The sequence below is a fragment of the Medicago sativa genome, chromosome 2, assembly GCF_051527215.1.
Source record: "Medicago sativa cultivar Bolivia chromosome 2, Bolivia_mono, whole genome shotgun sequence".
NCBI classification, from domain to species: domain Eukaryota; kingdom Viridiplantae; phylum Streptophyta; class Magnoliopsida; order Fabales; family Fabaceae; genus Medicago; species Medicago sativa.
Genome location: NC_140750.1, coordinates 4,724,222 through 4,739,026, shown reverse-complemented (window position 1 = coordinate 4,739,026; position 14,805 = coordinate 4,724,222). Strand labels below are relative to the sequence as shown.

General features: G+C 34.9%; 2 protein-coding genes across 5 annotated transcripts; both read right to left on the bottom strand.

Moving 5' to 3' along the window:
- Positions 1-578: 578 nt before the first annotated feature.
- LOC146943821 (syntaxin-124-like) lies at positions 579-2,407 on the bottom strand. The gene has a single exon (XM_085742096.1). It carries the CDS (start codon positions 1,828-1,830, stop codon positions 916-918), a length of 915 nt encoding a protein of 304 aa, XP_085598222.1. The 5' UTR covers positions 1,831-2,407; the 3' UTR covers positions 579-915.
- Positions 2,408-3,800: 1,393 nt separating this feature from the next.
- On the bottom strand, positions 3,801-13,909 carry LOC146943820 (B3 domain-containing protein Os07g0563300-like). Of its 4 annotated transcripts, none has more exons than XM_085742092.1 (14): positions 13,640-13,909; positions 11,822-11,903; positions 11,590-11,688; positions 10,452-10,785; positions 10,003-10,342; positions 9,784-9,880; positions 8,535-8,709; positions 7,598-7,677; positions 6,975-7,019; positions 6,625-6,888; positions 5,949-5,998; positions 5,385-5,498; positions 5,038-5,108; positions 3,801-4,913 (listed from the first exon to the last, which is right to left on the bottom strand). In XM_085742092.1, exons 1-14 carry the CDS (start codon positions 13,801-13,803, stop codon positions 4,144-4,146), a joined length of 2,685 nt encoding a protein of 894 aa, XP_085598218.1. In that variant the 5' UTR covers positions 13,804-13,909; the 3' UTR covers positions 3,801-4,143. The 4 variants fall into 4 exon arrangements, with proteins under 4 accessions (XP_085598218.1, XP_085598219.1, XP_085598220.1 ...); XM_085742093.1 differs by having other exon boundaries at positions 3,801-4,910; XM_085742094.1 differs by having other exon boundaries at positions 10,461-10,785.
- Between the last annotated feature and the right edge of the window lie 896 nt (positions 13,910-14,805).

Sequence of the window (14,805 nt, the reverse complement as noted above, 5' to 3'; positions counted from 1 at the left end):
TTCTGTTGCTTTTCTTTTCCTTTTGTTAAAAAATGGTAACATGTAATTTCAAACTAACATATCATTTAAATTTTTATAATAAGGTAAAAATATTTCTTCAAACGATTTGTACTCCATGTCGATATGGAGATAACCCTCTTAATAGTTGTAGAATGGTCAAGTGGATGAAATGTGAAGTTAATTAGGTTCAACTGCGTCAACATTTACGAATAAAAATGACTAACTTGAAACGAAAAAGGAAATTAAAGGAAAAAAATAAATTAAGATAAAGAATCAGAAATGCAATTTTGCTATAGTGTACATACCTTATGATATACTCAAATTTGTATAATTTTTTGTTTATAACTGTGTTATAGATACGAATTCTTTGACACTCATTCAACATCGTGTCATTAAAAATGTGTCGTAAATATACCGTATTTATCATAGATGATGGATTTGTCAGCTCTGTGCGATTATCTTAGAGTTCGAGTTTCATGTTTTAAGATACTACATATCAATATTGTTCTACCATTATAAGTAAACAGGCTTGAGGAATAAAAAGAGAAAATAGAAGGGGAAAAAAAAGCTGATCAAGATTACAGAAATCTTGTGTCAACTTTCTATTACAATGTTGTCATGTTTGAACTTGTTCTCACTATTATTACAATTCCATGGAAATCCAAAAACAAAAAAAACCAGAAAAACATGGTTCTGTGACTTCTTGGTTTAGCTGCATGAATAGTTCACTTGAATATATGTTTGACAACATGAAATGCCTTGAAGAAAAAGGCATCAACAAACAAATTCCCATTTTCTGCTGCTAGCTCATGCAGCATTTCCATTGACATTTCAGAATGCATAAAATCTAATACTCTCTAAGATTCTTTGTGTAATAACGATGATGATGATGATGATGAACTTGACCTTTTAATTCTACAGAAACAAGTGAGGTAGAATTGACATCAACAATGGAAAGAGGAGCACGATGACGAGGACGATAGCAAGAAGTATGACATAACAAGTCCATTTCCTTGAATCCTTTTGATGCTCTCTTGCCTCATGAAGTTGTTCAGTACCTCTTCTAACAAAAGAACTAGCATGTGCAACATGACTCTCTATGTTATTCAATTGTTGTCCTTGTGACTCAACAAGTGCTGCCATGTCCAAAAATACTTGATGCAATTCAATCAAGTTCTTCTCTATTTCCTTAACAGCATCATGTCTTTCTTGAATCTCAGATATTGTGTCCATAATCTGACCCCTACCCTGTTCTTGAATTGCTCTTTGCATAAAAGTTTCACTTTCTCCACTTGATATCAAATTCTCAATAGTATCTTCATCAGCTTTCTCACCAGTTATTGTAAAATACCTTCTTTCAATTGTTTCTTTGTACTCTTGTTGCATTCTTGCTCTTAACCCTTGAAAATCATCCATCATATCTTTGAGTTTTTTTCCCAATCCACTAACCACTGAAGTTCTTGTTCTATCTGCTGATGAACCTGGACCACACCCTGGAATGTTTCTATTCGCGGCATTCGAACGTTCTAATGCTTCAAGCTTACCCTTAATGATTTTGACTCTTTTGAGGACCTGTTCAACATCTTTATCCATCCTTGATCTAAGATCTTTCATTGTTTTAGCATTGTGGACAATTTTGCTTTCTTCATTTGCCTCTTGTAATTTTCTATAGAGCTTCTCAACAAGCCTCATGTCTTCTTTCACATTCTCAACATCCTCAAAGAATTTATCAAGGTTGATACTCTCTTTTCCTGCTTCTACATCATCAATTTGGGCTTGCTCCTTCAAGTCACTGTATTTTTTGAAGGAGCTTGAGAATAAGTCATTCATTTTTGCAAATTTTTTAATGAATGATGACCAACACTTTTTTTTTTTCTTTTTTTCTGTCTTTTTGATTGATTTCTTTTGTATATGGTGAATTCTGTAGTAACAGAAACCTTACAAGAGAATAGTATATGGTTTGATCAATATAATGTAACACAATTCTATGTGTTATGATGTTCCTTAATGTGTCCTCATCCAACTTTGAATTATGATAATTTTTTACTAATGGAGAGGAAACAAGAAGGTGACAAAAGGAAACAAAAACCGATTGTCACCAGCAAAAGGGTATGAAGCAAAAAAAGTTGTTTTTCTACTTAGGGTAGAGGTTCATGATTTATGTGAAATGGGGACCAGACAAATTAACTAGATAATACTAATCAAAGAAAGGTGTGTAAATGTTGGATATACCAAAGGTTACTCCTATATGAACATGTGGCAATGCTGCTTTTTCTTGTACTCTATAAATGACTTGGTCATGTTTTTTTCCCTGTCCTCACAGCCATCTTGGTCTTTTTTAGGGGTACTTTTAAGCTTAAATTAAAATTTGTATAAATAGGAATATTAAAATTATCTATCAAAATTCATTTATAATATTAAATTCTCTATGATAAATTCACAAGTTTAATTGCCAGCTTGCTGATTGTATTTTCTATTTGTATCGGATTAGAGTCTTTTTCTCTACTATAAAGAATTAAACTATTTTTTGTATGTACATTGAATAAATTTTTGCATATATAAAAGCAACCAATAAATTGTATTATATTTTATTTTATCATCATGTTAATAAAAAAGACGGAGTTACAATCCACATGTCTTAGTTCAATTGGTGAAATTATCGAAATTGTTGGATCGGACAACGTGATTGAGGTTCAAACTCTGGATACTCCACTTATTGTGTGTGAATTTTCAATGACTATTTTAATTTTTTTTGGGTAAAGAATGACTATTTTAATTTCATCTATCTAGTAAAAAAAATGGAGTTACCAAATTGCAAACAAGAGGGGTTTCATTGGTGTTCTTGTCTCAATGAATATTTTCAAAATATCAAAATTTTATAATTTTTTTTATCATAGATAAACAAAGATATTGATGGTATGTCAATATGGGGGGGGGGGGGGGGGGGGGGGTGGTGGGGTGGGGGCGTGTCCCATTTTAGCTGATATGTACGGAAAAACCAGCTTTTCCTCTCAAAAATAAAATAAAATTTGTCAGCCATGTACTAAGACATAAACCACAATTACAAACTGGTGTAACCTATACCAAAAATTAAAAGAGAAACCTGATTAATGCGTCTTTAACCACCATCAAGAATGAAGTTTAATATCGAGAAGTTGATCCTTAGAAGACATGTTGTTGCTGAAAATTTTCGAGTTCCACTCCTTCTATATGGCCCAAAGACAGGTCAGCCACACAACCTGAAAACAAAAACGAATGTCCTTCCTAAAACAACCAATATCTTATGGAACAACGATAGTCATACCCAACCAGCGATGATCGAGATGCCAAATGCTACCAAAGAAATCACACTTCAAAAATCGATGATTGATTGTTTCCTCTTTCCTGCACCCGCCCAAGCACAAAACTGAATCAATGGAATTACTCCTCTTTGAATTAAGTTGTTTTAATTTCCTCTCAGGAGAGAAAAGAAATCGTTAACTTAAACAGATACAGTAAAATCGAGTTAGTTTTTGTTTAAAATTGATTTTTGAGTTAAATTTATTTCACATCATAATGCAAGAAAAACGGTTTAAAAAAAAAAAAATTAGAATCACGTCCACCATCTACACACTATATATTTATAGACTCGTCAAGTTGTTTTGTATTATTTGTGTTGAAAAAACAATTTTTTAAAGCAACGGTGTTTGGTAATATGTTGGCTGTGAAGATCGAACTTTCGATCTTGTTAATAATCCTAACTAAACAACTAATTAAAAATTGTTTGGTGTTCAAGCTAATCAACTAATTAAGTAGAAACATTTCAAGGGTTAAAAATCAATTGGGAGAACAAATTATGCATAGTTACATTTTCAATGTTGTTGATCAGGTGGTACGGTGAGCTCTCAAAAAGGAACTAAATAGCTTCAACCCACTACCTCATTCAGCTCCATTCCATGATTTTCCTACGTAAATCACTATGATGTCCACTTGTGTTACCAGAAAATCGTGGTTTTTTCACCCATTCCCCTTTTTCCTACCCCTCTTTTATGTACAAACATGAATAGTAAGACGCCGAAGTGGATATGAACTACGGAAAATCTTTCCCCACTTCAACAAGCTTTGCAAGAACATGTCAAAATACCCCTAGCACCAATATGAATTTCACACGTTCATATACAAAGACTGGGCATGTTCCTTATCAGCATTATGACTACTGCTACCATGAATAACACCGTTGCTAAGCTTCACTTCCCTCACAACATCTCCTACCTGCTGTGACTGACTACCTGATGAATCTCCAGTACCAGAGTTCAACAAAGTCTGCTGCTGCTTGAGATACATTTCAGCAGCAGCATCGTGGAGCAGCTTCATCACACCACCAGAATCTGAACCAGGCGACAATTCTTCTTCTCGCTCTGGCTGGATATTGAGATCAATTTGGCCTTTAAATGGAGACACGGATGATTTTATCCGGTGAGGATCATCATCAGAACCATCATTACCCTCCTTGTTCATGGTTGGGCTACTATCACCCGTATTACTATTATGCAAGGAATCATCGTCAAGCAAAATTTCAGATGAAGGCAGTTGCTGGGAATTCTGTTGCTGCTGCTTTTTACGTGTTGTTTCTGCTTCTTTTTCGGACTGTTTCTTCTCACGCCGTAACATAAGGGTACGGAAACGACGCTTCACCGTTAGACAGACATTACATGTGCATGTCTGCTTATGCTTGGGGCCCTTTCCACTAGGCGGCTGGATGCAAACAATGCAAGAGCAGCCGGGTCTATGTCGTGGGTGTTTAGTTGTGGCCTGGGAAGATGGGAGAGCCTCCCCTTCCCCCAGGATTGCTAGATTTGCAAGTGTATCAAGTCCCTCCAAAGCTTCAGCATGATCAGGATCCTGCTTAGTGGCCTTCATTTTCTTGGAAACTGCTGCCAAACAAATGCAATTAACAATAGTTTCCATTGTTTAGCAATTTATTATATTATATATTACATAGACCATGACAAGGAATCTGAGACATTTGTTCAAGTGAAGAAATAAAACCATTCAAACCTGAATTACAAGGGGGTAACAAATTCTCAAGTTGTTCTGTTGTAAGCTCTTGTGCAGCTGAACAAGAAGATCTGGCAGCAAAGAGGATTTGCAAATAAAAATAAAACACTAGTGTATTGATTGCATATTTATATAGGTTCATGATGTGCTTTGTGCAAATAAGCATGGAATAAGTTGAGGAAGACTGGAAAAGTGCAAGAAATTACAATGTATCCTGACTGACATGAAGCATGGTATGGTACATTGTCAATTTTTCAAACACTACTTCCATTTCTTATATTTTTTCCCAACCAATCTGTTTTACATGTGGAAGGATGTGTTAACAAGTGAATGGATCACTCTCGTACCTTTCTGGATCCCATGAATTATCTGAACATGTCCATTTTGCTGGAAGAAGTGCACATGCTGGCAATTTGCGCCACTTCAGACAATGTTCACATTGAGTATACTGAATCCTTTCACTGGAAAATAAAGTACATTGCAAGCAATTAATTACTTAGTTAATTACAATAAACAGATCCCCCAGTCTAAATCAGAACTTAATTAAATTATATATGTATGTGTGCGTATAAATCATGTCTTTCTTAGAAACTACCTGATAAACATGCACAGCAATAAATATATATATATATATATATATATATATATATATATATATATATATATATATATATATTTTCATAAACACTCAAAAGTCAATGCTAGTCTCCAGGTGAGAGCAACAACACAATCAAATCCAAAACATCATGGTCGTTATTATAATCAATTAATGATAACTCAACAACAATAGTCAACAGGCATACAAAACATAATTCCACACCATATAAAAATAATACAAAAAATCAGATGTGCAAAATTTAAAATTGACCAATACAATTTGATCAAAACCGAATTAAGGATGAGTTATTTACCCCATATTATCACTAGTGAAAATAGATGGCTTCCCAAGCACCGGAGCATCCTGTAAAAGCATTCTCAGCATAAAGGTTTCCACAATGCATAGCAATTCTCATAAAAATTTCAATCAAATAAAATACCAAGAAAGATTACAACACAGACACAATAATTTCAATCCAATATAAGACGAGCCAAGTGACTTCAACAAAATAGTATCTATGTTCACAGACAGGCTACAGGATGGCGAGGACGAAGGATTGTTTGGGAATATGAGTATCTATAATACACAATCCTCAACTAAAACCAGTTGAAGATCATTTGTGATGATTGAATGCACAAAGCAACTCTCCTTCATCACTTTAATTCCCTGTTTGTTATGTCTGTGACTTAGGAACTTACAATTCTGTTTACAAGTCTTATAACAACATGGACGATTGACTACATTTCAACTAAGAACGCAAAATGGAAGAACTATATCACCTGCATCATGGACACGTTCTAATTATCATTTGGCTAGTTTTATATAAACAAAGGATTCAAAGAATTACTATCCGAAGATGAAAGCGTATTAATTTATATTATTGGTATACTTAAAGAAAGCACATTTAGGTTTAGATTGACACATCACTAAAAGTTAAATTACATTAGCATGTCAAAACCATTTCTGAAACAAAGCAAGAGAAATGGTACCTCATATTCCTCAAACTCAAAGCCTTCAATCACCACAATGCTTGGGACATGATTAGGAGGGGGACGAAGCAGGCCTTGAGCTTCTTGCCATGTAATCTTCAGCTCTATTATATCCTCATTTTCAATTTTTAGACGTTTACTTTTTGAACCCAATATGTTGTTTTTTCTCTTTCTAGAGATTAAAGATTTGCTCCCCAGTGCTTCTTTTGCTATGTATCCTGACTTATCAACATTTGACCAGGAACTAGGATCAGCCAATTCAACCTAAGCGACAGATGAAAAATGCAACCAGGTATGAGACTTAAATGACAAATTAGCAATTACAATACAGTTAGTTATTTTATACTAACTTCGTGAGCAGAAAATCCGTTTCCAGTCTTATTAGCTTCATTATCCTGCAAAAAGAAAAATATGTGAACGGAAGTACTTTCTTAGTAGACATTAAAATTTCACCGAACTTTATACAAATAGATATAGGATGTATTAGATTAAATAAATAAAATATGCACTAAATAAGAAAAGTTTGAATAAATTCATGAACTATCCTTTATAGTAATTAGGAAATATCCACAACTTTTGTCAAAAAAAAAAATAGAAAGGAAATATCCAACACTATAAGATTAGCCATATTAACCTGAGCTGAACCCAAACAGCATATAAAAATTGAAATCAGAAATTACAAAAGGGCATAACAGTCACACCATATCCAAAAAAATCTATATCAAAGCAAATTCCGATTCAGTACATGTTTCTAACCAATTTCATGCATAAACTATCCACATAAATTCCAGTTAAAGCTAGTTCCATCCAACCATACAATCTACACTCAACCATACGATTTAGTACACGTTTCTAACCAATTCCATGCATAAACTATCCAAACAAGTTCCAGTTGAAGTTAGTTCCATTCAACCATACAATGTACACTCAAATTATGTACACAGCCCAGACAATTAGACAATGCAGATATTACCTGATCGGATGGCAAAGGATTTGTAGCCTTTCTAAATCCCATAACCAACCTCCCTTCAGGCTCCAACCGGCTAAATGTTACTGCGAAAATCAGTTCAGGTCAGCCACAATACAAGACAATTAACTCACAACTAATCAACCACAACAAGGTTGTGGTACAACACAGGATACAGGATACAGTGGGAGGGGAGAAGACATAAAAGCACCCAAGACAAGGATTCAACAAGGATTATTTGAGGCAATATTTCAGAGCATAATGACCTAGAAGCACTGTAACAAACATCAATATATGCCTAGTATTAGAACTTGGGTTGGGCCTAACTCAACCTTACAAAACTGGCTTGTAAGGTGAGGGCTGCCCAAGCTTTATAAGCACCACATAGGTCATTACGTAGTGCTGGAAGCTGCAATGATGGCAACCTAAATGCCAGCAATTAGGCGGTTAGGGGCTGACCGCAATGAAGGCGGAAATTCCAACACCTAGTGTTATCAGGCAAGTTATCACTGAAGAAAGTTTAGAAAACAGAAAACTTTCGGATGGAAAACAATAGAATCAAGTTCAGATTTTGAACAACTCCAAAGTATGTAGGGAGATGCCAAGAATATCTTAAGATTATCAAAGAATATGTTGATTATTTCGTTCCTTACAAAGGGCCTGTTCGTTGTCCTTTTTTAAAGACACAAGAAACACAGGTATAACAAATGCACAGATATGCTTCTAGAGCAGGTGAACAAATTATTAGCATATTACACCCCAATAACATATTCAGGGCGATTGTTTTTCTTAATTCCAACCCTATACCTACAATTCTAAACGAGGGCCAGAAGGAAGGTCCGTGCATATCTGACCCATTAAGCTTAAGTTTTACTCAGAAGGAAGGAAATAAGAATACTCTAAATAATCAAACACATAAATTTCCTTCATGCCATTGGCTTACCTGTGTCACCTGCTTGCAACTGCATGGACTGTATGCACGGAGTTACACCCTCTAAAACATACATTCTGCTGTTGTTATTTGGCCAGAAGCGGAACTGAAATATCCATTCCTTTCCTTTTGCATCGAGGATTTTAAGAGGCAACCCTTCAGGCTGAGAAATTGGTGGGAAGTAGGTCTGTCTCATGGAACAAAATATAATATTATTATAGCATAACTTTTTATTAAATATCATGAAAAAGTAAGGTGGCTGTGCCATGCAAAACATTAAAAGACTATTGCTAAAGCCCAGAAGTAATCCCACAAATCCACAGAGCAATCCAAAATAATACGAGTGTGTAAAGATTGCATCACACTATATTTCAAGGAAACAGTCATATTATCAGTATAGTTCATGAGATACAGTTTTAACATGCTTCTGAAGAATAACACTTTCCATTTTCTTAAAGCATATGAACTTTGGTGGTCATATTGCAATTTTCTTTCGATACTACTAAATTTTGTTGCATAATTTTTTTTGGGGGGAACAGAAACAGAGAACAACACACATGTCCTTCAATGCACAAGAATACAATGATAAAGTAATTAGCTCAACAAAGACTTCCAAGACCGTATCAGTATAAGGAATCCCCAAAGACAGATTAACAGAGATGATAAATAACCTAGGAAGACTATTTGGTCATAAATCATACGGTAACAATCACCACCAAGCCTTATCTCACTAGGTGGAGTTGGCTATATGGATTAAATGACGCAGCAATCCTCTACCATACATTAAGCTAAAGATAGACCATTTAGGTGGGAATTGGCTAATACATATATTCTCATGTTGATGTTTTCTTGGTTTCTACTTTCTACTCTCTGTTGCTCCAGGGAAGACAATCTTCCTGATTTTATTAATGCAGTTTTACCCTTCCTGGTTTCTACAATCTATTGAAAGACTTTCTAGAGAAGTACAAATGATAGAAGAATAATATTGTCATGCCATAAGAACTTGCCACAAAAACTAACACCACATTGTACAGTATACACTAATTTACATGCCAAACAAGGAGCTTATCAGTGTACAAAAGTTACAGGGCAAAAAGCAAGAGATTTATGACATGCAGGCCAGGCATTACAAAAGGCAGACAATCAATTGTTAATCACAGTAAATTCAATTTACTATGGGCATGAAGCATTCACACAACACAATACTCGATCCAAAAATATTTTCAAATTAATAGCTAGCAGAGAGGATCTCAAGACCAACCTCAGCACATTTTTTGGGTAGTACCAAGCGCCCAATTCGCCCAGCATCACTGGCACTCAAAGTTTTTTGGAACAAGGGAGTTATTACAGAATTAGAACTAGGGTGAAGTTAAGACATTGTACATTCCGATATGGATTTATACATAATTGAAAAATAAAGTACATTAAAATATATGTAAACCAATGTAATTACTTAATAAGTATGTAATTTGAAGGATACTCGACAGATATTTGCTGTAGCTCCAATTCAGTACACCTGGGCCAATACCGTGGCAACAACTGACTTCTTCCTCGGGCATCTGCTCGAGGTCGCCCATTGCGAACCTGAGCTTCACCTGATGAGTCAAGAGGTAAATGCATAGTGCCACTAAACTGCTTGCCTAGATGAGGTGGAGTTTGTTGTAGATGAATTCCAGTTACCCCAATTTGACCATTTCTTTCATTTGGGGATGAATAAGGTACAGATAAACCAAACGGTTGAGAAGATGAATCTTCCTTTAGAGTATGAGGCTGTTGGCACATATTTAAACACGGACCTGATTTGTCCTCATTCCTCATTCCTGCAATACAACAAAGAATCCGGTTATGTAGCCATCTCCATGTTATAAAAAGATTCATCTACCTCCTAAACCTGTAACTGAAAAAGTAAACAGTTGAGAAGGTCAAAACCTGTATTACCGTTCATAAGCAACATGTCCCTTGAACCCAGTTTGACATTCCAATTAGCTGATATTCCAGACAAATCCTCATTTTTCTTTTCCAATGATGAGGGGGGCAACCTTTCATTGCCATATATTTTGTCAAAGTTATTTGATAAAACTAGAGAATGCACATCTGGAGGCTGGTCGGATGAAGAAGCTGAATTGAACAGACTGGGTGCTTGCTTCCAGGGTACAGGTCCTGATCCAGCTAACTGACTCCAACTTTTGCCAGACATGTCTCTATATCTCTCCGATAAACGATTTGTAAGAGATAAAGATTGTGGCCACGGCAGGTTAGATGGCTGAGATAAAGATAATAGATAAAGAGAAAAGTCACTATGCCAAAAGTGTTGCATCCAAATAGGTCTTAATAATAAGATATTATTCAAGCATCATGGTACAACCAGAAGTTACAAACATTTGCTTGTCATGGAGTCTATGATTTAAAGACATGTGCTAAGAATGACAAAGGGGCATTCAAAAGAGTAACTAACAGGGAAAGGACAATTTTAGACCTTTAGCGGTATAACAAATGCAAACCCAGACTGGACTGATATTTAGAAAGTTAGAAATCAACAAACAAAAATAGGAGAGGCACCGTAAACAAACTGGCTAGAAATGGAGCCAAAATGGAAAGAGAAGGACAAATTCAATGCAAGACGGCGTCAAAAAAAAATCTCAACATAGCAGACATGTCTAACCTTAACTTTGAAAGAGCATGGAAAGAAGACTAAATTAATAATCTGAAGCCGTAACAATAGCAATTTTCAATATAATTAATTCTAATAAGAAAATTATTTATTATTGCCAAAAGAAAAGAAGAATTCCAGCCTCAACATAGTTCAGTTTCTTAGCATATTTCTTTGCATAAACTGGTTCTATTCAGATTAACTGTCAAGGAAACTTTTATTTCGCATGGCAATGAAGTTCCCCTTATTCTCCGTTAACAATGAAATGGAAACCTTTTGAGTTCATTTCACTCGAAATGGAGGAAATGGGGGAAGCATATAACCCACAAGACATTCATGATATACAATGCATGATGACTCAAGCCCAAACAGGATAGGGAGAGGGATACATGTCCTCACAGCGATAGAGAAACCTACCAGAATAACATTTTTGCGGGCACATGTAAAGCATTCAATTCCTCCTGGATCCAACAACACAAAGGTGTTACTTGAAACAATACACCCACAGTGAATTCGCTGCAAAAAATTATTAGTCATTAGTTAACATTAAAAAACTCTAACTTAGCTTAGGGAGCCTATTTAAAACTATTTGTATCTAACATGGTAACATCAACAGGCACGTTAAACTACCAAAATAAAGATAGATCACCTTTCTACAAGTCTCACAATTCCTCCAACCAGAAGCGTTTGAGTGGAAAATGTCACAGAATCTCCCTTCTTCAAAAGCAGAACTAAGTATCACAGAAACAATCAATTTTTTACTGAAGGAATAGAACATATGCATCACATAAGAAAACACTATCAGACCAAAAGAAATAAGATAAGCAACAGACACAAATACTTACATGTGACTGGTCAATTTCTTGATCAAGACATTCGTTATCAAGTTGTAGTACAACAAACTACAATTTATTTATATGTTTTCTTTCCAACATTAACAAACAGTGAACACAAATGGTTCATTGAACAATACGGTAATCTCTATTATTGAAACCTAAAAAAAGAATCTTATGGCACTGAGTAAAAAACTTTTCTTTATCAGATATCGCATAAGATCCTTAAGGAGTCCATTCAGTTTGTACGTAACCAACTGCAGGTTAACAAATACAGAAAACCTAGGGAACCAGCTTGGCATGAGATGAGCGGCAGAATTTGATATGAGATGTGTATTTGGAATGCATTTCTTTTGTGTTAACTAACCATACATAACTGCTCTGGGATGAATATAGAAAATTATTGATCAGAGCCATCATAACCAGAACTCCAGAAGGCCAGATAATGAATGGAACTATGTTGGGAATGGGCCTGAGCCCAACAGAAGGGATAAGGGCTGGAAAGTGTACTCTGTTGGGAATTCTGCCGTAGTTGTGGTCCACCCCTAGTCGCCCAATTGTGGCATTTGGGCTGCTTTGATTGCAGCCTCTAGCACCTTCATTGTGTTGGGTGTGAGGAGGTGGGTTTGGTCCCACATTGCCTAGAGATATAGCTTAAGTAGTGCTTACAAAGCTTGGACAGTCCTCGTTTTACAAGTCTGTTTTGTATGATTGAGTTAGACAAACCCAAATTATAAGAAGATATCAAAGGCTATCCTAGATCAATCAATTGTTGTAATTCCCGCACCGTCCACGTTCGGTTGGGGCCCTTCATTGAGTTTGGCGAGAAGGGGTGAGTTTAGTCCCACATTGCCAAAGTAGTGCTTATAAAGCTCGAGCAGTAAGAATCACAATCACTTACAAACTGTTACAATTCATGGGGGTCAGGGTAGAGGGGGGCAGCGAGAATAGTGAGAAACCTTTCCTCTTGTTAGTTTCATTTCATCATTGAATAAGAACCTTTTATATCAAATTCCCTTTTTTTGTCTCTTTACCAATCATTCACATCTCAACTGTATTTCTTTTTCTTTAGCAAGAAGGCACGTTGCACATGCCATTACGTACACAACTATACCACCACATGCCTAGTATTTCCTACACTCAAACAAATACATTAACCGCAAATTATTTTTCCATTTGATAGACAAATGTTAGTAATTAGTTGTTATAGTAGTATTTTCTCGTTCACCGGAATTCAAACCCACTCGGGTCTTTAGCTCGAGTCAGTTGAACTACCTAACCACCTCAGACACAACTACTAATACAAAACTTTTGTACTGGTCGACATATTGACAAGAAACAAGTTTGTCTCTTTTTTGTTCACAATTCATAAAACAAACGTACTAAATAATGCAGAAGCATGTAATAATAAAGTCAAAAACAAAAATTATTTAAAGCATGTAATAAACTTTATCCAAATTTGCAGGGAAAATAAAATACCCAACCATGAAACCAAACGCCACGTGTAACTTGGTCGGAAATGAAAATTCCGAAAAAACAAAACTTTATTTATAAAATAAAATAAAATAAAAAAGAATATATAATATAATAATAATAAAAAAAAGAATAAAGAGTTAGAAAAGAAAGTAACTAACCCGCATCGATCACAGAGTTGAGCTAGGTCACCAGTGCGAAGTCTCCAACCTTTCCTAGTAGTAGACCTCAAGTCTTTACAGTCAGAATTGAAGCATCGTTTTAAGGTTGAAGAACAAATAGTCGAAGAAGAAGAAGAAGATGGAACTGAAGAAGAAGAAGCCATGGTTACTACTACTGCTATGCTACTTGATCTGTAATCATACGCAACAACAAACAACGACGAATGAAAGAGAGGGATAGATTTCTAGAGAGAGAGAGTGTGTGAGTATGTGTTTTTTTTTGTTGAAGTGAGAGAAATGGGTTTTAAAGGAAGAGAGAGAAGTTGTTAGTTGAAGTGTAACTATACATTCGGCGTCGTCGTTTCTCTTTCTAACCTTTTTCTTTCCACCAAATATTTTAATTATTATGAAAAATTCATTCTTTTTATTTTACCTTATTTTTTAATCTTTTTTATTGGGGGAAAGATAAGTGTGTCGTGTGTAAATTATAAAAGATGTTTTATAGGATAACATTTGATTTAAATTAGAACGATTAATGTAAATATTTGTGACTTTTAAATTTTAATAGATTCAATAACCTGTGTTTATCTTTTCAGAAACAACAATAATATAATAAATAGAATATAAATTCTTTTTTTAGACAAATTATTATATTTTTTTATTTAATGACATTAACAATATAACAATATTATAAAAGAAATTTATTTAAGGATATAAATTTCTTATTTTTTAGATTTATTTATAGCTATATTTTTTTTTTGACAAAATTATTTATAGCTATTTAGTTTATTATTGATATCTCGTGTGTACAAAAACAAACAAATTTTTATAATACTTCACGCCACCAATTGCTCCTTTCATTTCGTTTGTTGCATTTGTTCCCTTCCTTCTTAGGAGTATTTATTTAGAAGATATTGTGACCGTTTCATTACAAAAACGAACATTAAACTGACACTATTATGAAGGATAAGTATCTTATCGATCGCTTGAATTAATTTTCCTTAAGAAAATGACACAAAATATGCGCATGATTGGGTGTGTGAAGGAGGGAGCATTAATATTTGACCCTCAATTTATGAAGCTAGAATTTGTACCTAACTTCAACGTGCACATGAAATGTTGCATCTGTTTCTTATTGCACTTTTTTTTTACAACCAGATAGCAGG

Bases quoted from the DNA above. Each gene is read 5' to 3' on its own strand.
- LOC146943821 (XM_085742096.1), bottom strand. From the start codon at position 1,830: ATGAATGACTTATTCTCAAGCTCCTTCAAAAAATACAGTGACTTGAAG.
- LOC146943820 (XM_085742092.1), bottom strand. From the start codon at position 13,803: ATGGCTTCTTCTTCTTCAGTTCCATCTTCTTCTTCTTCTTCGACTATT. The intron at 10,786-11,589 runs GTAGGTTTCTCT...TCTTTATCTCAG, and splicing joins CCCGCAAAAATGTTATTCTG to CCATCTAACCTGCCGTGGCC. The intron at 8,710-9,783 runs GTTGGTCTTGAG...TCCATGAGACAG, and splicing joins TACCCAAAAAATGTGCTGAG to ACCTACTTCCCACCAATTTC.